Source organism: Ailuropoda melanoleuca, chromosome 3 (genome assembly GCF_002007445.2).
Source record: "Ailuropoda melanoleuca isolate Jingjing chromosome 3, ASM200744v2, whole genome shotgun sequence".
Classification (NCBI taxonomy): Eukaryota; Metazoa; Chordata; class Mammalia; order Carnivora; family Ursidae; genus Ailuropoda; species Ailuropoda melanoleuca.
This window is the reverse complement of record NC_048220.1, coordinates 53,187,684-53,213,635: the sequence shown is the minus strand read 5'-3', so window position 1 is coordinate 53,213,635 and position 25,952 is coordinate 53,187,684. Positions and strand designations below refer to the sequence as shown.

At 34.9% G+C, this 25,952-nt stretch overlaps 1 protein-coding gene across 4 annotated transcripts in view; it reads left to right on the top strand.

The window, feature by feature from the left end:
- AP3B1 (adaptor related protein complex 3 subunit beta 1) overlaps positions 1-25,952 on the top strand; it is a 263,254-nt gene that overhangs the window by 135,244 nt on the left and 102,058 nt on the right. For all 4 annotated transcript variants that reach the window (XM_034656409.1, XM_002920289.4, XM_034656410.1 and 1 more), the window contains exons 15-17: positions 14,958-15,134; positions 23,198-23,384; positions 24,367-24,497. In XM_034656409.1, the coding sequence (XP_034512300.1) occupies positions 14,958-15,134; positions 23,198-23,384; positions 24,367-24,497 (495 nt within the window). The remainder of the gene's footprint in view (positions 1-14,957; positions 15,135-23,197; positions 23,385-24,366; positions 24,498-25,952) is intronic.

Here is a 25,952-nt window from a genome sequence, read left to right as displayed (position 1 = left end):
GACATATGAAAAGATGCTCAGCATCACTAGTCATCAGAGAAATGCAAATCAAAGCCAAAATGAGGTATCACTTCACACTAACGGCTATCATCAAAAAGACAAGAGATGACAGTTGCTGGTGAAGATGTGGTGAAAAGGAACCCCTTATACATTGTTGGTGGGGATTTCAATCAGTCCAGCCAAAATAACAATATGGAAAAAATTAAAATTAGATTTATTACACAATCCACTTCTGGGTATATACCCAAAGGAAATGAAAATAGAATGTCAGTGAGATATTTGCACTCTCATGTTTATCACAGCATTATTCACAGTAGCCAAGTGTGGAAACAAGCCAAAGGCTAAACAGTGGATGAATGGATAAAAAAGGTGTAGTACATATATACAAAGAGATATTGTTCAGCCATGAGAATGGAGGATACCTTGCCATGTGCAACAACATGCATAGACTTTGAGTATGTTATGCTAACTGAGATAAGTCAGAGGAAAAATACTGTACGATACTTATTTGTGGAATCTAAAAAAATTAAACCTATAAAAAAACAGAGTAAAATGGTGGTTACCAGTAGGGGGAGGGTGGGTAAGAGAGATGGTATTTTTTTTTTATTATTATTTAAGAGATCGTATTTAAGGGTACAAACTTGTAATGAGTAGTAAACGGGTCATAGTGATTTAATGCACAATATAATGAATATGGACAACAGTGTACTATAATTATGTAACATAATCTTAGTACATCAGCAACCATACTACACTATATAAATATCAAAATAGCAGACTATGTACCCTAAACTTACACAGTATTACATGTCAGATTTATTCAGTTAAAAAGAAAAGTTAGATTGAAAACCAGATCACTTGGGTTCATATTTTGTGTCTCCCTTTTACTGGCTTTGAACTTATGCAAGTGACTTGACTTCTCTATGCTCCAGTTTGCTCATCTGTAAAATGGAACCAGTAGTACTAATAACTTCACAGATCTGTTTTGAGAAATCAGTGAATCATTGTGCTAGTAGAACAGTGCTTAGTGTAAGTTTTTATGATCATGGTTATAGTTAATGTGCTTGAAGAAGAAAAACATAATAAGGCTTAAATTTAGTATGCTTTATTGTGGCCCCTTTTGTATTTTACTTTATTTAACATAGCTTCTATAATGCGTATATGCCAGGCACTACTCTAACCACCTTAAAAATATAAATCATTAATTTTAATAACAACTTTGCAAGATACGTTCTGTTAGTAATTTCTCACACAGTTTTATGTGTGAAAAAACTGAAGCACAAAGAGGTTAAGTAACTTGCCCAAGGTCACATAGCTAGTAAGCCTGCTTTCTTAACCAGTGTATCATGCTTTTATCTCTTTTCGTTTCTAGTGTCTCTGTTTGTATTTAGTTCCTTGACTACTCACTGACCTGGCCATGGTTTTATTATTGTTTCCTTTTGCTTCCTAGAATTCATTGACAAATTGGTCATTAGATTAACATGGTCTACGTTTGCCCAAATGTGAAACAGATGTTTAACATTATTTGTCAGTGATCTACTGGTGGGAGATGAGAGACCTTTTTCTTTAGGTCCACTGAGATGAACATCCCATCTCTGTGTAACAAGCATCAAATTTCAGATATTTCAGTTATTGTAAGAACCACAGATATTCCTACACATATTTAAATACCTTTTAGGGAGGTGATACATCCCTCTAGTAAGTAAGAACCACTTTTCTAACCAACAGCTGATGAACTGAAGCAGGAAACTCTAGATAGGAGAAGACAAAGAATAAAGATACATACATGTGCATAAACGTATATACATACGTGTGTATATATAGATACATATACATATATACACACGTATAATTTATAAGGATAGACTAAGAATGTCTAACAGAAGTGCTAAATGAGGGGCGCCTGGGTGGCACAGCGGTTAAGCATCTGCCTTCGGCTCAGGGCATGATCCCGGCGTTATGGGATCGAGCCCCACATCAGGCTCTTCCGCTATGAGCCTGCTTCTTCCTCTCCCATTCCCCCTGCTTGTGCTCCCTCTCTCGCTGGCTGTTTCTATCTCCGTCGAATAAATAAATAAAATCTTAAAAAAAAAAAAAGTGCTAAATGAGAACTCTTGATGAAGAATGCACAACACAAGGGAAAATCTAATCAAAAACTAAAAATATTGAGTCATCTTAGAAAACCAGGGGTAGAATGAGATTGGGGCAGAAAGTGTTTTGAAGGTCTCATGGAAGGAAGAAAGTGGAGGGAAGTGGAATTATTTTAATGTTTTTGTCTTAAGTTAAAAAGTAGTAAAGTGAGGGGCGCCTGGGTAGCGCAGTTGTTAAGCGTCTGCCTTCGGCTCAGGGCGTGATCCCGGTGTTCCGGGATCAAGTCCCACAAGGGGCTCCTCCGCGGGGAGCCTGCTTCTTCCTCTCCCACTCCCCCTGCTGTGTTCCCTCTCTCGCTGTCTGTCTCTCTGTCACATAAATAAAATCTTTAAAAAAAAAAAAAAGTGAAAATAGATTACGTTGGGGGTGAAAACAGTGAATTTTGGTGGGAGAAATAGTTATATCTTGGTCATAAGGAATGGTAGAGAAATGTGTGTCTGACTGTGAAAAGGAACTAGGAATGTGGAAGTCTGTAGTCCTAAACATCTCGTGCAGAATTTAGTTAAAACTTGGGCTAGGTGAACTTCTTTTGGTCTTGTTAGAAAGAGAAGCAACTACAAGAAATATTTTCAGATGAATGTAGTTGCTTACAGAACCTCTGACTGTGAATGAGACTGTGTGTATCAACAGACTTGAGACTGTCTTAGAAGAAAGATTTTTTTGTATTTGACTATATCCTTTTCTGAGGCTAGAAGACATTTTTTTATTGTATTGACTTTCTCTATAACAGTTGTTGGAATGTTAGCCAAGAAAATACTTTCCTATAGATCTATATAGCAAAGCCTGTTTTTTGTTTTGTTTTTGTCAGAAGATAATTGTTAGTATAATATGGAAGTATGACAGGAATTTCATATTCAAAGGGGAAAAAGGGAAACAAATGTAAAATAAATAATAAATTTTTTTAAATAATAAAGTAAGATAGAAGGGTAAAAATCCAAGTATATCCTTCCCTAAATATCAGTGGACTTAATTCTCTCATTAAAAGACTGACTCAAATTAGAGTGAAAAACAAAAGCTAGCCATTTGTAATTGTAACACCTTAATCCAAGTGATAAAGATCGAAAAAAGAAGATAGGAAAAGAGATATTAAGTGAATATGAACAAGAAAGTGAGATTTAAAATTAATTAAAAGCGGTAAGGGGGCACCTGGGTGGCTCAGTCAGTTGGGCTTCTGCCTTCAGCTCAGGTCATGATCTGACGTCCTGGGATTAAACCCTGCATCTGGCTCCCTGCTCAGTGGGGAGTCTGCTTGCCCCTCCCCCTGCTCATGCTGTCTCTCTCTCAAAATAAATAAATAAATAAAATCTTTTTTTTTTTTTTTTTAAAGATTTTATTTATTTATTCGACAGAGATAGAGACAGCCAGCGAGAGAGGGAACACAAGCAGGGGGAGTGGAAGAGGAAGAAGCAGGCTCATAGCAGAGGAGCCTGATGTGGGGCTCGATCCCATAACGCCGGGATCACGCCCTGAGCCGAAGGCAGACGCTTAACCGCTGTGCCACCCAGGCGCCCCAAATAAAATCTTTTTTTAAAAAAGGCAGTAAGGGACACCTGGGTGGCGTGGTCGTTAAGCATCTGCCGTTGGCTCAGGGCATGATCCCAGCGTTCTGGGATCGAGCCCTACCTACATCAGGCTTCTCTGCTAGGAGTCTGCTTCTTCCTCTCCCAGTCCCCCTGCTTGTGTTCCCTCTCTCGCTGGCTGTCTCTCTCTGTCAAATAAATAAATAAAATCTTTTTAAAAAAAAGGCAGTAAGATAAAGAACATTATAAAATGCAAAAGACCAATTTACAAAGAAATTGAGAGGCATAAACCTATATTCACACAAAAATATGGTAACCAAATAAATATATAAAGAAAAAATCTATTAGAAATGCAAGGAGAGGGGCGCCTGGGTGGCACAGCGGTTGAGCGTCTGCCTTCGGCTCAGGGCGTGATCCCGGCGTTATGGGATCGAGCCCCACATCAGGCTCCTCTGCTATGAGCCTGCTTCTTCCTCTCCCACTCCCCCTGCTTGTGTTCCCTCTCTCGCTGGCTATCTCTATCTCTGTCAAATAAATAAATAAAATCTTAAAAAAAAAAAAAAAAAAGAAATGCAAGGAGAAATTGGTGCGTGACTTTAATATACTTTTCTCATATTAGATATACCCAGCAGATTTTAAGTAAGACAGAAAATAATTAAAAATTAGAATAAATACTTGATTCAGTACTATAGGTAAAATTTTATATCTCTTGAACAGATAATACCCACTTTTATGGGTATATTCATAAAGCATTTACAAAAAAATCAAGAATGTACTTGGACATAAAGAAAACTTAAGGATTTTATGTTTTTTAAACCTTAAGCAATAAAATTAGAATTATATAATTTAAAAGGGTACCAGACCAGTTTTGAAGTAAGAGATATACTTTTAGGTGAAAGAAGTTTGAAAGAAAAAAATACAAGCTTTATATAAACATAGGAAAAGAAAACGCTTTATTCTAAAATGTGTGGGATGTGGTTAAAGTGGTTACTGCTACCATTTTTAATGTAAAGAGACCAGAAATAAAAGGATTTGGTATTTGTCTTAAGAAATCTGAAAAAGAACAGTGAAACAAAGCATGAAAGTCTAAAAGGGATCAAAGTTGATTTTGTAGAATAGAATACCAAAAAAACACGGTTGAAATTGATAAATGCATGTTAAATCTCCTTTGGAAAGCCAATAAAGTAGAAAACCCCTCCTGATTTTTTTTTTAAAGATTGTGTGTTTGTTTGTTTGTTTGTTTGAGAAAGCATTAAGTATGCGAGTGGGGGAAGGGGCGGGGGGGGGCGGCGGAGAGAAGCAGACTCACCACTAAGTTTGGGGCCCACCACTGTACTGTATCGCACAACCCTCAGATGACCTGAGCCAAAATCAAGAGTGGGTCCTTTAACCGACTGAGCCACTCAGACACAGGTGCTCCACTCTTCCTGATTTTGATAAGGTAAAAAGAGAGAAAACAAAAGTGGGCAAATTGGGCACATGATTCAAAGGGAGATTCAAATAATTACAAGAAAACTCTATGCAGTTCTATAGCAAAAATTTGAAATTTTGGGGAATTAAAAGGTGATGAGTTATTATTTGCCTAATATATCAGAGGAAGTTGAAGTCCTTGAAGTGGGACGAGGAAGAACAATGCAAGATAGATCCCTAAAAATGATTAGGGATTGGAGGTACAGGTTACTCCAGAAGAAGGTGGTGAGGGATATCACTGACAGCAGCTTCAAAGTCAGGAAAGGGGAGTGACCGAATCCCTAGAATCTATTTCCTCCAAATATTCAAGAGAGCTATTTACTTAGGAGTAATAGCCATGTGGAAAAGGAAACAGGGCTTTATTATTCTGACCAAGTACTTGATGACTCTTAAATGTGGGTAAGTGATTGATTATAAAATGGAAGCTAAGCCTGAGAGCCTTAAAGGAGACCTTTTTTCCTGAATCTCTGTATATTTCACCCTACATCCAGGGATAGTATCTTAAACCAGTGCTGTTTAGAAAGAGCCAATCTGGACAGTGTCAGAGGACAAGAGGACACTGTTGAGCATGTTTTCTCTCAGTACTTAAGCCACTTTATCAGGTTGAATCCAGGGCTCATCTACCCTCCAGGAGGCGTAACAAAAATTATAGGCAGGTCTCTTTCCACTCTGGCTATCTTACTTCTCCATAGAACAAGAAATCTAAGGAGGTGGGGAAATGCCCCACATGCTGCATGAGAGGAATTGTCAAGAGAATGGCCTAGACCTCTTCTGAAAAGGCTGGCTCTTGGAAAAGCTGCAGAAGGCCGTATAGGAGCCATTGTACACTGTGGCAGAAGAGCTGAGCCAAAGGAGTAATCCTTCATTTGATTAATGAGTAAATGAGGCCTACTGATGTGAAGTTATTTGTCTCCATGATATACATGGTCAACCTAGGACCAGAACCAGTCTTCTTAGAGCCTTGCTAGCTGGTATTTTTCCTAGTATAGTGCACTCATTTTGTCTCTGTCTAGTGGCCCATGATGAACTCTGTATTCAGACTTGGACTTCTAGTCTTAGTTCCACCACCGACAAGCTTAAGATGTTGGGCAACTTTCTTAACCCCTTTGTGCCCCAGTTTTCTCATATATCAAGTGGGAATAATGGTAGAACCTACTTTCTGAGGCTTTTGTGTTATATAATAGATTGAAAAAACAGGTTAAGTCTTAAAACAGTGCCAGCATATGGTAAGAACTCAGTAGATGTTGGCTATGTAATTTTTTTAAAAAAGGAACTTAGATTTTGTTGTATTCAAGATTTTGATTCCATTTGCTATTTATTAAGCGGTGTAGTTGAAAATAAGAGAACTAAAATTTAAATTACTTCTACTTTTTAAATTCAGATTGAATAAGGTATATCTGTGTTGGTAGTACAGTTAACTTAAATGTTTTGATTGTGAATATTTTATCCTTTGGACTATACTTCATGTGTAGTGAAAGACTGCATTTAGAGCAAAGTTTTTCCAGAATAAAATGCATTTTTCCAGAATAAAAACATGAAGATTGCTCTACCAGAGTTTCATATAATGATTTATGGGACAGATAAGGATTTGCTATCATAAGAGAATAATTAAAAGATGTTATTTTGTGAAGACTACTGAGTAATATTGAAATAGCGCTTTATGGACTCCTTGCCCTGGTGCCTCACTAAATGCCTGCCATTTCACAAGGTAACTACCCTTGCCCTGCTGCCCCAACTAAATTCATACTAAAGTGCTAATGCATATTGAGTCCAGATACAGATTATTGGATCTCATTTGGTAGTTATATGCAGTTTAGGTATTTACTGATTTTGCCTTTGACAGATTTAAATAAATAAATTTGCTGTTGCAGGATTTATTTTACACTATTGCATGGTGCAGTGGCTAGTGTTGAAACACAATAGCTTTTACATTGAACTGCTTACGGAGTGATCTGTGAAATCTTCTTACATGTCTTTCTATAACTGCTGTGATCAACTAGGAATCATATTTTTTTGCAGGCAAGTTAATGGGTTAAAATGGCAGTGGAAATTGCCTTCTTGCAAAAGGTTTAAAAATGCACTTAAAACCACTTGATCAGGGCATTTAGAATAAAGAATCAAAATCATTCACAATGCAGCTTGTCTTTGAAAATATTGAAAAGCAGAAGTTCGTAATAAAAGTAATATGTCTTATGCATATGTATGTTATTAATTCGTATATGTGTATTATTAGTTTGGTTTTAGTTCAGTGGTTCTGTTTATTCTATGATTGAAAAGACCATGGAGAACAAAAATCATTTATCAGTGTTGTACAAATGAGAGTTCTGTAACTTAACGGGGAGAGAAAGGTAGGGCTGGAATCTGAAAATCTTATGATTCTGGTTGCAGCCAGACACACAAAAACATTGGGTTTGTCAGTTCCCTAAGCTTTTTAATAAATTGCCATCACCAAGAATTTGGTATAAATACATTTTATATATTGGTATTATTTCTTGTTGTGCAGAAGTCTTCTGAAGTTTTCTATATGTTTACTTGGAAATTTTATTACCTCAGTTCTAGAACCTCTGAATATTACCCTGCTCTCCACCACCACCATCTTGCGATTTTCATTTTGAACATTAGAATTTATTGATTTTCATTTTTTCCCTAAGAGTTGTATTTTAAATGTATGTATTATGAATGTTTAGAATGTTAAAATATTGTTATTTTAATCTTAGTATATTAATGAGTAGGAATATAAACAATCTCTTAGAACTTTTTGTGATTGCCTTCTTAATTGCAAAAAAGAATTAAAACTGAAGAAAATTACTTAAAGTGGAATCATAGGTTGGAATATGTCCTAGAATTCTAATTTTTCTACCAGTAGTATATGATAAAATATTTAAGAAAAATAAATCTAGCATAACGAAAATCTGAAGTTGTGCATATATTCTTACTTAGAGGTACCTTTCATGAAGGCAGGCAACATGAATTGCTTTATACTAGAAAATTTAAGGTACCACTCAATTACTGTGCTTTAGCCCAATTTAAAATAATAGATTGGGAGTAAGGTTTTAATGCAGTGTAACTTTTGGAACATTAGAAATAACCTCTTTCTTTCCATGATCAGTATACAGTAAGGAGATCAGTTTTATCATACTTCATGAATAGATTTATAATAGCATTTATGATTATACATATTATTCATACTTAGTAAACTTATTACATGAATGTGAGTTCTTCTCTTTTACTAAACTTATTCTAATATTAATTTAAAGGTAATGCTATTGTCATAATATTCGAAAATATATACTTTGATTTTAAAGCTTTCAGATGACCTCATTTTGCTTCTGGTGAAACACCCAACTTAGGAGTGTCTTAATAATTTTATCCTATTTCATAAAATGGATGTTTTGAAAGAATTTGAGGTGAGGGATATTGTGGTAAAATTTTAGCTGAGGAAAGGTCCTTATTCTCACTTTCTTCTTTAACAGTTATGCCCTGTACAGTTTTGAAACAATAGTGAAAATATTAGGACTTAATTTGAGGAATTGGAAAGGATTTCATAAAAAGACTATTATCTCTTCTTGTGATGCTTACCTCTTAATGAAAGTCATTGGCTTTTTCATTTATTATAAAAAGGAGATTTTCTATACTAGGTGAAAATGTTCACAAAAACTAATTTACATACCCCTTCAAATCTCTTGGAGTAAGAGAGGATACAAATAAACAAATAGTAATAAAACTAATTTGCATACTCTAAAATGTTGGTCTTAATGGTGCTGATGGAAGGTTTCCAATTTGTAGCAAATCATTTAAAAAAAAACATATTGAAATGTACTTTATTAAAAAAATGTAATGCCAAAATACAATATCAGACAGATTTATCTTATCCCTATTTCTTTTGTTGATGACCAAGTAATAGACCAGGATTCATGATTTTATAAGTAGACTTTGATGATCTTGTCAGTTTTATATATCCCCAGTACTGTAGATGCAAATATATAGAGGACAATTAGAGTTTTAATTTGGAATCATAGTCTTTAATGAATCTATTCCTTTTTTTCTGTTATCCAATGGATTCTCAAAACGTGGTTTGCAGACCTCCTGTCTTAGAAATCATCTGTGGTGTTTCATAAAGTGTAGATTCCTGGGCCCCACAACAGGGCTACTGTCTTGGACCTGATACCAAAACCCTGTAGTTTTAATAAGAATTCTAGGAGATTTTTAAGGGCATTGAGTTTTATTAACCAGTGCCCTAGAGCAGAAGTCAGCAAACCTTTTCTGAAATTGCTAGATAGTGAATATTTTCAGCTTTATGGTCTTTGTTTGGTGCAACAGTAGTTGGCACCTGAACAATGCAGGGGTTGGGGTGCCAACCGCCTCCTTCCTACAGTCAGAAATCCAGGTTTAACTTCAACTCCCCAAGAACTTAACTGCTGATAGCCTACTGTTGACCAGAAGCCTTACCAATTATAAACCATTGACTAACACATACTTCATATGTTACATGTATTACACACTGAGTTCTTACAATAAGCTAGAGAATAGAAAATATTTAAGGAAGAAAAAAATACGTTTACAGTATTATACGGTATTTGTTGAAAAAAAATCCACAGTAAAGACCCAGTGGAGTTCAAACCTGTATTGTTTAAGGGTCAGCTGTACTTGCCTCTGCTATTGTACTGCAAAAGCAGTACCGGTAATGCAAACAAATGTGCATGGACTTGCACATCTATGATAGAATCAAGATTCTAGACAAATGGTTTTTTCTCTGTGAATCTTTTCTAAGGCATTATCTCTGAAATCAGGTTTTTTTTAATGTTTTTTTATAATATTATGTTAGTCACCATACAGTACATCCTTGGTTTTTGATGTAAAGTTCAATGATTCATTAGTTGCGTATAACAGCCAGTGCACCAAGCAATACGTGCCCTCCTTACTACCCATCACCGGTCTATCCCATTCCCCCACTCCCCTCCCCTCCGAGGCCCTCAGTATGTTTCTCACAGTCCATAGTCTCTCATGTTTCATTCCCCCTTCTCATTACCCCCCCTTTCTTTATCCCTTTCTTCCCCTACCGATCCTCCTAGTTCTTATGTTCCATAGATGAGAGAAATCATGTGATAATTGTCTTTCTCTGCTTGACTTATTTCACTTAGCATTATCTCCTCCAGTGCCGTCCATGTTGCAGCAAATGTTGAGAATTCATTCTTTCTGATAGCTGAGTAATATTCCCTTGTATATATGGACCACAGCTTCTTAATCCAGTCATCTCTTGAAGGGTATCTTGGCTCCTTCCATGATTTAGCTATTGTGGACAATGCTGCTATGAACATTGGGGTGCATATGGCCCTTCTCTACTACGTCTGTATCTTTGGGGTAAACACCCAGTAGTGCAATGGCTGGGTCATAGGGTAGTTCAATTTTTAACTTTTTAAGGGACCTCCACACTGTTTTCCAGAGTGGCTGTACCAACTTGCATTCCCACCAACAATGTAGGAGGGATCCCCTTTCTCCACATCCTCTCCAACAATTGTTGTTTCTTGCCTTGTCTATCTTTGCCATTCTAACTGGCGTAAGGTGGTATCTCAGTGTGGTTTTGATTTGAATTTCCCTGATGGCTAATGATTTTGAACATTTTTTCATGTGTCTGTTAGCCATTTGTATGTCTTCATTGGAAAAGTGTCTGTTCATATCTTCTGCCCATTTTATGATTTGTTTATTTGTTTCTCGTGTATTGAGTTTGAGAAGTTCTTTGTAGATCTTGGATACCAGTCCTTTATCTGTGGTGTCCTTTGCAAATATATTCTCCCATTCCGTGGGCTGTCTCTTAGTTTTTTTGACTGTTTCCTTGGCTGTGCAGAAGCTCTTTATCCTGATAAAGTCCCATAAGTTCATTTTATCTTTTATTTCTCTTGCCTTTGGAGATGTGTCGTGAAAAAGGTTGCTCTGGCCGATGTCATAGAAGTTGTTGCCTATGTTCTCCTCTAGAATTTTGATGGATTCCTGTCTCACATTGAGGTCTTTCATCCATTTGGAGTTTATTTTTGTGTATGGTGTGAGAGAGTGGTCAAGTTTCATTCTTTTGCATGTAGCTGTCCAATTTTCCCAGCACCATTTATTGAAGAGACTGTCTTTTTTCCACCGGATGTTTTTTCCTGCTTTATCAAAGATTAGTTGCCCAAAGAGCCGAGGGTCCATTTCTGGGTTCTCTATTCTGTTCCATTGGTCGATGTGTCTGTTTTTGTGCCAGTACCATGCTGTCTTTGTGATCACAGCTTTGTAGTACAGCTCGAAATCCGGCATTGTGATGCCCCCAGCTTTGTTTTTCCTTTTCAACAGTTCCTTGGAGATTCGGGGCCTTTTCTGGTTCCATACAAATTTAAGGACTATTTGTTCCAGTTCTTTGAAAAATGTCCTCGGTATTTTGATCGGGATAGCATTGAAAGTGTAGATTGCTCTGGGTAGTATGGACATTTTAACTATGTTAATTCTTCCAATCCATGAGCATGGAATATTTTTCCATCTTTTTATGTCTTCCTCAATATCTTTCAAAAGTGATCTATAGTTTCTAGCATATAGGTCCTTTACGTCTCTGGTTAAGTTAATTCCAAGGTAACGCATGGTTTTTGGTGTTATTGTAAATGGGATGGATTCCCTAATTTCTCTTTCTTCAGTCTCGTTATTCGTGTATAGAAATGCAACTGATTTCTGGGCATTGATTTTGTATCCTGCCACCTTACTGAATTGTTCTATAACTTCTAATAGTTTGGGAGTGGATTCCTTTGGGTTTTCCATATAGAGTATCATGTCATCTGCAAAGAGAGACAGTTTGACTTCTTCTTTGCCGATTTGGATACCTTTGATCCCTTTTTGTCTTCTGATTGCTGTTGCAAGGACTTCTAGTACTATGTTGAATAATAGTGGCGAGAGTGGGCATCCTTGTCGTGTTCCTGATCTTAAGGGAAAGGCTTCCAGCTTTTCCCCATTGAGAATAATGCTTGCAGTAGGCTTTTCATAGATGGCTTTTATGAGATTGAGAAATGTACCCTCTATTCCTACACTCTGAAGGGTTTTAATCAGGAAAGGATGCTGTATTTTGTCAAATGCTTTTTCTGCATCAATTGAGAGGATCATATGGTTCTTGAGTCTTTTCTTGTTGATATGATGTATCACATTGATTGATTTGCGAGTGTTGAACCATGCTTGCATCCCAGGTATGAATCCCACTTGGTCATGATGGATAATCCTTTTAATGTACTGTTGGATTCTATTAGCAAGGATCTTGTTGAGGATTTTGGCATCCATATTCATTAGAGAAATCGGTCTGTAATTCTCCTTTTTGAGGGGGTCTTTGCCTGGTTTGGGGATCAAGGTAATATTAGCCTCATAGAATGAGTTTGGTAGCTTTCCTTCTGTTTCTATTTTTTGAAATAGCTTTAGGAGAATAGGTATTATTTCTTCTTTGAATGTTTGGTAGAATTCCCCAGGAAAACCGTCTGGGCCTGGAGTTTTATTATTTGGAAGGTTGTTTATCACTGACTCAATTTCTTCATAGTTAATTGGCCTATTTAAGAAATCTATTTCTTCCTGTTTCAGTCTTGGTAGTTTATAGGTTTCCAGGAAGGCCTCCATCTCTTCCAGATTGTTTAGTTTTTTGGCATATAGCTGTTGATAAAAGTTTCTAATAATCCTTGCAATTTCAATGGTGCTGGTCGTGACCTCTCCCTTTTCAGTCATAATTTTAATAATCTCAGTCCTTTCTCTTTGTTTTTGGACAAGTTTTGCCAGTGGTCTATCAATTTTATGGATTCTCTCAAAGAACCAGCTTCTAGTCCTGTTGATCTGCTCTACTGTGGTTCTGGTCTCTAATTCATTGATTTCTGCTCTAATCTTGGTCAACTCCTTCCTTGTCAGTGGGTTAGGCCTGTCCCTCTGTTGCTGTTCCAGTTTCTTGAGGTGAGAATATAGAAACTGCATTTTAGATTTTTCTATTCTTTTGAGTGAGGCTTGGATGGCTATGTATTTCCCCCTTAGGACTGCCTTTGCAGTATCCCATAGGTTTTGGACCGTTGTGTATTCATTCTCGTTGGTCTCCATAAATTGTTTAATTTGTTTTTTGATTTCCTGGTTTATCGAGTCATTCTTGAGCAGGATGGTTCTTAGCCTCCAAGTGTTTGAGTTTCTTCCAGGTTTTTCCTTGTGGTTGAGTTCCAATTTCAGAGCGTTGTGGTCTGAGAATATGCAGGGGATAATTTCAATCTTTTGGTATTGGCTGAGACCTGTTTTGTGTCCCAGAGCATGATCTATTCTTGAGAATGTTCCATGGGCATTTGAATAGAATGAGTATTCTTTGGTTCTGGGGTGTAGTGTTCTATATATATCTATGAGGTCCAACTCGTCGAGTATGGCATTCAAAGCCTTTGATTCTTTGCTTAGTTTTTGCCAGGGTGTTCTGTCTATTTCTGATAGTGGGGTGTTGAGGTCCCCTACTATTACTGTGTTCTTATCTATATGTCTCTTTATTTTGGTTAAGAGTTGGCTTGTGTATCTTGCTGCTCCCCTGTTGGGGGCATATATATTAATAATTGTCATATCCACTTGTTGAATACTTCCTTTAAGAATAATATAGTGCCCTTCTGTATCTCTCTCTATGGCCTCTAGTTTAAAATCCAGTNTAATGAATGGTAATTCTGGAACGTCTTTATTTCTCCATCAATTCTTGAATGACAGCCTTGCTGGATAAAGGATCCTTGGCTGCATGTTTTTCTCTGAAAGAGCTTTAAAAATGCCCCCCCCCCCAGGGGCGCCTGGGTGGCACAGCGGTTAAGCGTCTACCTTCGGCTCAGGGCGTGATCCCAGCATTGTGGGATCAAACCCCACATCAGGCTCCTCCACTATGAGCCGGCTTCTTCCTCTCCCACTCCCCCTGCGTGTGTTCCTTCTCTCGCTGGCTGTCTCTATCTCTGTAGAATAAATAAATAAAATCTTTAAAAAAAAAAATTCCCCCCCCAACCCTTTCTCTCATTCCAGGTCTGTGTAGACAGGTCTGACTTAATTCTGATACCTTTTCCTTGGTATGTGAGAAATTTCTTTGCCCTGGCTGCTTTCAGTACTGTATGCATGGATCTAATATTTGTGAATTGCAGTATGATGTGACGTGACGTGGCGTAGGTTTGTCGTTGTTGAGCTTGGGAGGGGTCCTCTCTGCCTCTTGGACACGAATATTTGTTTCCCTTGCTAGATTAGGGAAATTTTCAGCTACAGTTTGTTCAAATATACCTTCTAGATGTCTGTTTTTCTCCACCCCCCTTGGGGATGCCGATGATTCTGACATTGGATCGTTTCATTGAGTCAGTAATCTCCCATAACTTACCGCTTCCTGGAGCCCGAACGCGGCGGCTCCCTCCCCCTTCCTTTTATTTTCTGATATCTGTGCGCGATTTCACGGCTCCCCGCTTCGTACCTCAATACTCAGCGCTGGAGATGTTCATTTTTAGAGATCCAGATGCATCTTCCTGCGTGTCAGGCTGATTATGTGGATGTTCAGGCTGGTCTGGTACCTAGCCAGCTCGCCTCAGGGGACCGGCTGAAAAAGGGGTCCCATACTCCTCCGCCATCTTGTGTGAAGTCCTGAAATCAGTTTTAATGATCATTCCTGGTTTTTTTTTTTTTTGATATCTAATGAAAATCCATAAAAGTCCACTTCCTGGATATACATATTATATGAATGGATATAAAATCTTTATTATATTTAGAGCCTTTTCTATGTTATCATCAAGGAGAGAGTATGATTATCTTATTTGTAACTATATAATCTGCTTTTAATATTAGGTTCCTGTGGCTAGAGCAAGTATTCTTTGGCTGATTGGAGAAAACTGTGAACGAGTTCCTAAAATTGCCCCTGATGTGTTGAGGAAGATGGCTAAAAGCTTCACTAGTGAAGATGATCTGGTAAAACTGCAGATTTTAAATCTGGGAGCAAAATTGTATTTAACCAACTCCAGACAGGTAAGAGTCTAAACCTTTTTATAACTGGAGCCAGCAATATAGGGAAAAATATACTCACAATGGACAAGCAGATAAGAATTATCAGTAGAGAAATAGAAATTATAAAAATGAATCAAATGGAGGTATTCTAGAACTGAAAAATACAGTCCCTAAAAAAATCAACATCTTATCTATCATTAGTATTATATATTCGTTAACTTTCTTTATCATTAGTATAATATTATATAATATTCTTTATCTTTAGTATTATATATATTCTTTAATTTATTATATATTCATTAGTATTATATTTTTCTTTTTGGACATATAAAAAACATTCTGATTAACAGTCTTTAGGTGGACTTTTTCAGTAAGTTTTAATTTTCTAACTTGATAATTTCAGATGGAAGTTTGTATTTGGAAAGCAGTTTAACTGTGTGTGATGACTACCATAGAACTATTTGATGTCAGTTACTGGAGGGCAAGTAGTGATTGAGAGTACAGGCTCTCATATTAGACTGTCTGGCTTCAAATCCTGTTTAGCCATTTATTAGGTACATGATTTTGGGCAAGTTATATAACCTATCTAAGACTTATTTTTCTTATCTGTAAGTTGAGAATGATAATAAATAGTTCTTTATAATGCAACATAAATGTTCTTAAAAATCATTGTGCTTTACAAAAGCACAAAAAATTGCACAATAAAAATTACATTTTTTTTAATTGGAGAGAGCTAGAGGGACAACACCCAAAAACTTAAATGATGATATATTAAAAAGAACCTTATAAAATCAGCACAGTTTTACACGTTAAATTGTTAAGAAATACATGAATAATACAGTGAATATAGCTCTTTCCCTTGGAAAAGACCTGACATGGAAATGGGTGTTGAAAAGGTTGTATTTGTTAGTTAAGTAGTGGAAGAAGAATTAATCTGAAATTGGATGGAAAATACATGTAATGATCTGAGTGAGATGTTTGAGTTTGGTATGTTTTGTCATTCCTACAAAGCCCAGTTCAGCTGGTAGCCATTTTCTGCCTTCACCTAGTATTTCTTACAGACAAAATCATGCCCAAGCAAATACAAAATTCACGTTATGCAACTGAATTGGACAAATGCATATTTTCAAAATAATTATTAGAGCACAACTATTGTAAGTACCTCACAAAATTATTATAAAAATTAAAGGAAACAATCCATGTAAAGTGTTAGGATTTCCTGGATCATAATAGTGCTTAGTCCATGTTAGTTATTATGCTCTTTTTTTTATCCCTAGTTTACACTGCTAACCAGCTGCTGGATTATTCCTAGAGAATGTGATTGTTCATAATAAAGGAATTAGTCCCATTGCTGAGAATATTCTCATTAGGAAAAACATTCCATTTGGGTTTATCCTACTGAGAAAAGGGTGCTGAAAATCCCTCCTTTTATAGAGAAAAAAAATTGTTAGATATGATTATCAAGAGTAGAAAATGCTGTTAGAATACTAGTACAGGTGCGCCTGGGTGACTCAGTTGTTAAGTGTCTGCCTTCGGCCCCGGTCATAATCCCAGGGTCCTGGGATTGAGCCCCGCATCAGGCTCCCTGCTCAGGGGGAAGCGTGCTTCTCCCTCTCCCACTCCCTCTGCTGGTGTTCCCTCTCTCACTATATCTCTTTCTGTCCAATAAATAAATAAAATCTTAAAAAAAAGAAAAAAGAAGAATACTTTGTACAAGGAGAATAATTTCACTGTTACACTGGGGAGAAGCTGAAGGACTTTGAAATCAGTTGAAGTTGCTGAAGCTCTACAGGTCTTAAGGCATAGTGTCAAGGTTGAGCATGACTTCCTTGAAAGGTCTGAGGTCTGAGACAGAAAACTAGGAGTTGATTAAACTGGTTAATAGCAGTTAAAAATTAATGAATAATGGGTGCATTTATTTTTAAACTTCCTGTAATCTTTTAAATGTAGTGATAAGTAATAAATGTTAGTGTGTTGCTTAGCTCATGTTTTTCTTTTTGATTATGAAATAATACAAACCTATAGAAAAGTGCAAAATAGTATGAATACATATATATCTACCATTAAGATTAAGTCAGCTTTTTTGCCATAATTGTTATTTTTTAAGGGAGTGTAACAAGTTCCTGTTCATACCTTATTTTCCTCCCCATTGGTAGCTGCTGTCATACTGGTGGTGTGCTTCAGTCAAGTGTGGTTTTCCGCGTTTATTACATAAGTAGTTATCTGTACACTATTTTACTGGTTTGTGGGTTTTGAAATTTTGCTTCCATACTCTTGTAAGCTACTTTTTTCACTTAATGCCATGTTTTTAAAATATTGATATGTATAAATATAATTCATTTATTTTAAGTAATAGTCTCATTTTCTGTGAGACAGGTTTCTACTTTTCTACTATTAGAAAAGAGTGTGATTCACTGAATATCCTTAATACTTGTATTTTCTTTTATTGCTTTTTGGACTTTTTGGTAAGAAATTTTAGAAATCACAATTATATTTTGGGGATCCTTCCTGAAGTTATAAACAAATTCCCTCTTAGGGTGTCTGAGTGGCCTTTCAGTTGAGCATCCAATTCTTGGTTTTGGCTCGGATCATGATCTCAGGGTCCTGGGATTGAGCCCCGCTTTGGGCTCTGCGCTTGGCATGAGGTCTGCTTGAGATTCTCTCTCCCTCTCCATCTGCCTCTCCCCCCATCTCACACTCTAAATAAATAAATATATAAATATATAAATAAATAAAATATTTTAAAAAAACAAAAACACCTACAAATTCTCTCTTGCCCTGTGATTCTTTGGAGAAATCTGTCTCTTCCCCCAGCATGACTTAATATGACAGCAAAAGGGGCTCAAGCTCTATGTAGTGACGTCACTACCCTTTCTTGGATATATTTTCTTGGCATTAAAAAACTCAAGCAAGTATAGCATATAAAGAAAGAACTTAAAACTTTTCAAGTTGACAGAAATACGTATACTGTTTAAATTCAGGAAATTTCATCCAAGTCACATAAAGAATCCTGGTTAGTCATAAAATGATAAAATTGATTACATGGAATACTGGTACTGCTTAGATTTCCCTCAGTGTAGGTTAAGAATTCTATGTAGCTTTCTTTCATTTACCAAACCATTTGCCAATATCCTCCTTTTTCAAAATAACAGCTGTGTAGAACCAATATTAATCTTCACTGTGCGAAATTATGTGTACTTTTTATTTTCGTTAAAGAGAATATCTCAGCTGATTTTAGGACTGTATTTTAAGATACCTTTTTTATTATTTTGTGCTGACTTAATAAATATTTGAAGAAAGCTGTTGTTTGAGCAAGTATTTACCAGTTTATTACTTGTCAGAGTGTTTAGGTAGAAATATGTTGGCCGTATTTGGGGAAGTTTTTTTAAATAATGAATTTTAAAATTTTTATGTAGCATTCCCGAAAATTCATTTTCCTATGTTCCAGTGACTTAGAGTCAGTCTGAAAGGAATGTAATTGCTGTAGTGTCTGGGTAGCATTAGCTGTTAGTTGATACCAGTTACAAACCCTTAAATCTAAGCAGAAAAAAATAATCTGAAAACAAAATTTAACAAATAGTTATATAAGATATTAATGTTTCTGTTATTGAGGTACACTGTATTATTCTCTTTGTTTTTCTTTTATAATTTTATGGGTAAAACCTATTTAAAAGTACAATTTAAAGTCCCATCTGGTTTTGGATTGAGTCTGGTTATATTAAAATGCCCGTGATTATTTACTTGACCATTGTTTATTTTCTTTGTCACCTTTGCCCAGGACAGACTTAATATATGTCTGTTGTCTCTGTGTCCCATCCAGTTTGGGATTTGCCCGAAAGTTTTCATTTTTGTCATTAATAGTTATGTTAAAATAGGACAGAGAAAGTTTGTAGACCTCCATATTGGACTTGTAACCTCTGCTCTGATTTTGTCTAATGACATGGAAGCACAAGTGCAATGAACAGAGATTTCATTTTAATATGTAAGACATTTAAATCAGAAAGACTTTCTTTTCCAAACTTTTTGAGATGTAAGTAATTTCTCTTTTAGAGCAGCATGCAGAATGTGTGCTGATAAAATGAAGTGTGCCCTGACAGGGCAAGTAGAAAAAAACTAAATAAATCCTTCCTTTTTTCAGTGGTGGTGAGATAAGTGTTGAAGTGTTTCATCTGCTGGCAACTTGTACCAGTAGGTTGTGCTATGGCCTGTGTGAAGCATGAAGCTTCCAAGTTTCCAGTGGATGGAGTCAAAGGAAGACATGGGAAGTTGGGGTTGGTTATAGATGAAATATGCGCAGGAGACAGTCCTGCCATAGATCATTAGAGAGTGGTCAGAACACTCACTTCAGTTCTTTTGTCATTTATTGTGCAGTGTAAATCTAAAGCCTACTTATATTATTATTTGGTAGTTCTTCCTTTATCTTGTTATAAACCCAGCAGCAATCAGTTCTTAAAAATGGAAGTGTACACTTAATGATGTACTGAATTTCTTTCTCAGTACTTAATATGCACAAAATGTTTATCAGTATTTACCATCTACTGTGAGAGTTGCAGTGTTATCACTAACCACACAACCACCAAAAGATAAAATGTATCTGCTAAAAAAGGCATCAGCGTCTATTTTAAAAGCCTAAGAGTTATTTTGAGAAGATTGTGTCTCAGGATCACAATTAAAATATACAGGTACAGAAGATGTTTACGTATCTCTCTGTGATACAAGATCTCATGTAGATAACTTTTTAAAAATTAATTTTCTTCATTTTATATTCTAAGTTCTCTTTTGCACATCTGAGAAATGAAGCAGTAACTGTTAATGTATTGGCTCCATTAGCAGAAAAAGGACCTAAACAATGCTAGTTTTCAAATAGAAAATCAATTAATTCCAATAATAGGCTGACTTTTTTCACTCAAAGCTTTTGTATGTTCTGTCAGTGCTATAAATGGCATCAAAGCAAAGCTTTTGGAAGTTTATTCTGTCAAATGTGCTGTAAATGCTCTTGTAAATTTAAAAGGTCAACATGGAAGATAAAATTACTTGGTTTTGCTAAAAATGTTGTCATGATAAAATCTATGCCTTATTAAATTAAGAATACTATGGAAGAGAAGCATTTTGAGAATTGGTTGTGGTGCATGCAAACCATCTCTGTTCTCTCTATGAAACAAAACTGTAATGGTCAGATATACTGATACTTGATACATACATATTTTAATTGAACTATAGAATTCTTGTCATGAAGCTAATACTGAAAAAACATACTTAAGCATGACAGCATGCACTGTTGTACATATTTTTTTTTCTGCATGTTACCAAATGGATTCTAGAAACATGATTTTGTGAAAAACTTCTTTGTAAATTAACCTAAGAGTCCTAGGTTGGCTTTTTTTTTTTTTTTTTAACCAGGGGAGGGGATGGGAGTAAGCAAAACTTCTGTTAGGTAGAACTGATTCAGAATTAGTTGGAGATCTTTAAAGTGTTTACCAAATTGAGTGCCAAAAACCTTTGATTTTTGAAAATTTTAGCAAATGGTAATTCATGGAAACAAATCTTGCAAGCAGGGAGTTATTGAAATTTATCCCTTCAAGTTAAGTGTTAAGACCTTAAGATTTATTTTAGAAGTTCTGTCATTTGCAGTATCTCAACTAATCTGAAGACTTTTTTGATGGAGCTCCTATTTTGTATTGGAGTGAAATGAAATTGAGAAGGTAATTGATTTTGCATTTTGTAAATTTGGTGAAATATTTTAAAAAGTATAAAGAAAGAATGACTTAAAAATTTTGTCTCATAAAAATAACTATCAAAAAAAAGATCAGAGGGGTAGAAGTTAAGTATCTGGGCTTGATATTTTTACAGATTTCAGCATGAAAGAAAGCATGACGAGAATACCCTTCTATCAACAGAATTTTCTTTATGCTTACTGGATTGTTTAATACTGTAAAAGAGGGTGTTTTCTTCATTAAAAATATTACAGTCTATAGAAAAGAATTAGTTGAAAATGTCAACAATTTCATAATTATTGATCATAAAATTCAATTTTGAAGAAGATTGTAGACTGTCTAATTTTTTTTTCAAGTTCAAGATAAGACCATATAAAAATATGTCCTTCAGAGAAATATCAATGACTTAGTATGAGAGGTAGATACTCCTAAGAAACTGATTAAAGTGTATGAATATATGGTGAATAATTATTTGCTTATGTTTTTAATACCATCATACATAGGTAGGTTTTTGTCTTTTAGAAAGAATTTTCGTTTTGAAAATGGATGTTTAATAGAACTGTTTTTATAAGCCCACCAATACAATCAAACAAGTTTTGCAGTCAATAAATGCATACTTTAAAAATTACAAAATTTTAATTGCTTAAAATTTCCTGACTTTTGATAGTGTTTGTTAATATATTGAAATAGTTTAATTTCCTAAAAATTGATATGGGGATTCAGAAATAGAAGCAAAATATATCACTCCACTAGCTCAAAAAAAAAAACCATTCAGTCACTATATTGTACACCAGAAACTAGTATAATACTGTATGTAAAGTATACTGGAATTAAAATTTTTAGGAAATCATTGTAATGAACAGACTTACTTTATTTCTCTGATTTATTTTAATTGCATCTTCTAAATCGCCACACTCAGATGGACTTCAGAGTTACCCTGGTTGTAATTTCTCACTGTGCATTTGAGAAAACTGATGGTCAGTATATTTCCCAGGCTGTCTCTGAAACCTAATAACCTAGTCCAGGACACCACACTTTGTTTTGAGCTGCATTCCTTATTTGGTGAATATTTTGCTAATTTTCTTTAGAAATGAATCATAGAATTTTTTTTATCTGTAGTTGAACCAACATTGTCTAGTAATTAGCGAATAGCAATTATTGGTAACCAAATTCAGAATAGCTCTATTAACATTTTTCCCTTGTATTTTTTATAGTTCTACTTTATTGGAACTAGGTTAATGCTTTTTAAATACATTGTTACTGCAAGAAGGTTGCTTTCTCTCCAAATCAATTTTCTTAACCAATTACACACTATTTGTGTACTTTGACTTAGTGTTCTAGAATTGTCTTGAGCTGTGCCTGACTTGATTGATTTTATTTTGTGTCCATTTCTAATGTCTATAAAATGTTCTAATGTAGATGTTTATTTTTTCTGTGTATTATGAATCCTATTTAATTTATAACTATAATTGTATTTGTGTAACCTAAATTAAAACTATGCTTTGTCAGTAAAATAACTGGAGTTTAAAATACAAACCTATTTTGATAACATTTCAGTTTTGGTTTAATTACTATTAAAATTATCTCAATATATGTTAATGTAGTACATTCAAAAATTGACTTTGGAAATCTTATTACAGTGTAAAAGCTACTATAATAAGTTGCTGCCTTACATAAATAAATAAATGACCAATATTACTAGAGGCCATAAGCAGCATGGGAAAAAATGGAAGGAGTCTTTTATCCTAGTTTTTAGAGGGCATCAGCAGCTTGCTTTTATGAAAAAGTAACAGCTAAATGCACTGCAAATAATTTGCAGTAATCCAGTTCAGTGATTCATGTGTCTGCTTTAATGGGTCATAATTCAGGGTAAAGTAACTGAGTGCAGTCAGAGTGCAGACACTGCTTATGCCAGGGACAGTATCTCTTCATAAAACACACCTCAGGAGAAGCAGTTTGCCAGCCCCCTAATACTCTCTGATGTTTTGATGTCCTGCATATTTTTCCGATTAAGTTTTGAGTGCCATGTTTTTAGTTGTATTTCCACATTCATTATTCTCACGTAGACCCTTCAGCGGGTTTGCCATATATGATTATTTTTTTAATGATGCCTTTCTTTCCACTTCAGCAGTTTAATAATCTAGCACATGGCTGCTTCTCAGTACTCAGCATTCACCTCCCCAATACTGAAGAGGACATGTGCTTTGGCTTCAAAATTCCATTTGCAGCGTTAGAAATGCATATTCCCTATGGAACAACATTTGTTTGACATAACCATTCATTTTTATTACCTCTTTAAATATGTTTATCCAGAGTTATCAATAATCATAAATAACTGTATTCTCATCTTGTTCTGTTTTTTTCCAACAGACAAAATTGCTTACCCAGTACATATTAAATCTCGGCAAGTATGATCAAAACTACGACATCAGAGACCGTACAAGATTTATTAGGCAGCTTATTGTTCCGAATGAGAAGAGTGGAGCTTTAAGTAAATATGCCAAAAAAATATTCCTAGCACAAAAACCTGCACCACTGCTTGAATCTCCTTTTAAAGGTATTATCAGAATATAACTGCAAAATATATTACCTAAAAAATTATGACAATATGCCCCATTTCTAATACATTTCAAATGTATCTGTTAAAAAATGTAAATGATTAACCTATATAAATATATAAAAACAGGATGCTTTCTACACACTTATCTGTTCTCCAGAGCAACCTTTATATTAAAGTTTATATTTTATATACCTTATTTACCTAAATAATTTCGTTCTTCTGATTTTATTTTTATTCTCACTAAACAGTTTAGCTGAATAATAGATTAAAGCTGTGTTGTTCTAATTGACATTGACTTCATTTCTATTTTAAATAGATAGCTTTATTTAATAAGGAATCTAATTTTTACCTTAATAATGAGTTGTTAGTAATTAAATATTCTGTGTTACTATTAAATATTCTATACTAACAGAACTTTTCTAGGAAGAATTATTTCATAAAAATATCCCTTTATATTTAAATTTGTCTTTCAAAGATGGAAGTTGACTTATTTTTCCCAGCTTTTTAGAAAAGAATAATTATTTTATCAATTTAACAAGTATCCATTAAAATTAGAATCAAACAATTATATAGCTTGGTTTTCATATCGTTTCTTATTTAATTGTTGGTGATAAAAAGCAGTTCAGTTTTGTAGAAAAACTATTAAAATTCTGGATGTGTTTGTGCTAAGACATGTATATGGATTGTTTAACTGTGCTGTCATTCTTAATATTCACAGTAAAGTAATTTTTAGAGAAGCTACATTTCAGAGCAACACCTCTAAACACACTGACTGATTAGCTTTTTTATTGACCATTATGGAGAGATTATTGTAATCTATGGACTGAAATCAGTTTTTTGACCTATGAAGAGCTTCCTAGTTTATATTTATTCCTTGACATTTGAGGTAATATGCCAATTACCTTGAGCTCTGATTAGGATTGTTCCCTGTTATATACAGCTCATATTGTTTATTTTATATTTTCCTCTATTTTAATAGATAGGGATCATTTCCAGCTTGGCACTTTATCTCATACTCTCAACACTAAAGCTACTGGGTACCTGGAATTATCTAATTGGCCAGAGGTGGCGCCGGACCCATCAGTTCGAAACGTAGAAGTAATAGAGTTGGTAAGTTGACCTTTCTGAAATTAATTTTGTCAAGCAGTGGGAGATTCTAGAATAACTGTTGTTTTATATAAAAGCTTTTTTGGGGGTTGAAAATTGAAAATTGTTCTGGTATTTCTAAATGTAATGTGTTAGCTATATCTCGCTGTTATGGCAACTGAATATTGTAGTATTCCTAAGTCATTGTACATGTACTGTTCCTTTTTTTCAAGGAAATAGAGAATTGAATTCTCTGCATCAGTGCCACCCACATTTTTGGTATTGCATTTTTAGCTGTGTAGATTCAATTTCTAAGGTATTTAGTGTCATTGGATTAAGCTTTTTCTACTTTGTTTAGAGATTCATAAGCTTCCTGTCAGTATTTTTCTAAATAATTTTTGCTGTTCTCTTTCAGAAAAACCATACAAAGTGTTCTTCTGGATTTTCTGATGAACCTGTTTTAAGTGAAGTCTAAACATAAATAGGTTGCACTGTGTACAAAAAATGTCCTTAGACAAGGTCATAACTAAAATGAATAATATTTTGCTTTCACATTTAAAAAATAAAAAAGCTCTCTAAATAAATACTCTTTTCCTAAATCTTTAAAAAAATGCTGGCTACTAAAATAAAAGAATTAATGTTCTTTTCTAATATTTTTCTTTTTTATATGAACAAGAAAAGTAAAGAGAAGGGTCTTCTCATTGTCTTTAGAAATTGATTATGTGAAATATATCCAAAACTTTTAAAAGAAGAATTAATAAAAAAAAAAAAAAACAACAATTAGGAATAACATTCTGGGTGCTTTTCTGATAGAAAAGATGTATTGAACCAGAATTCAGATAACTAGAGTTCTTTAACATTAACTCCTCTGGCATAGTCAGTTAACCTCCTTCCCAATTAAATTTTCCAATAAAATGGAAGGAAATCTTTATAACTTTAAATACAAGAGTTTCTATAATGGGCCTAGTCATGTAATTTGGTCCTTTTGAGAAATATGTTTCTCTTAACTACTCAAACTTATCCTGGCTTTGAAGCATGGCCAGAAACAATAATAACTCTTATTGGCTCCATTTAGCAAACCTTGGTAGTGTACTTTGATTATGTTTTACACACATTATCTTGTTTAAACCTCATAATAATTATAAATGATGGTTATTGTTATTCCCATTTTACAGATGAGGAAACCAGGGTTCAGAGAACTTAAGTTGCCCAAGCTCATATAGTTAGTAAGTGATGGAACTGGGATTCCAGCCCAGTTCAGAGTCCATTGTTCATGCTGTTACTTATTGCATTTTATTATGTAACATAATAGGAGAGGAAGCTTGAGTTTGTTTGCAGATCTGTGCTATTCTTAGTACTTAGCACTGTCATTTTTATGTTGTGACTATTTCTATTTGGAGGTGATTTAAAGATATGTAAAATTTATTAAAGCTAATTTTATGTCCATTCCTCCTTAACACTAAGTTTGTTGATTTTCAC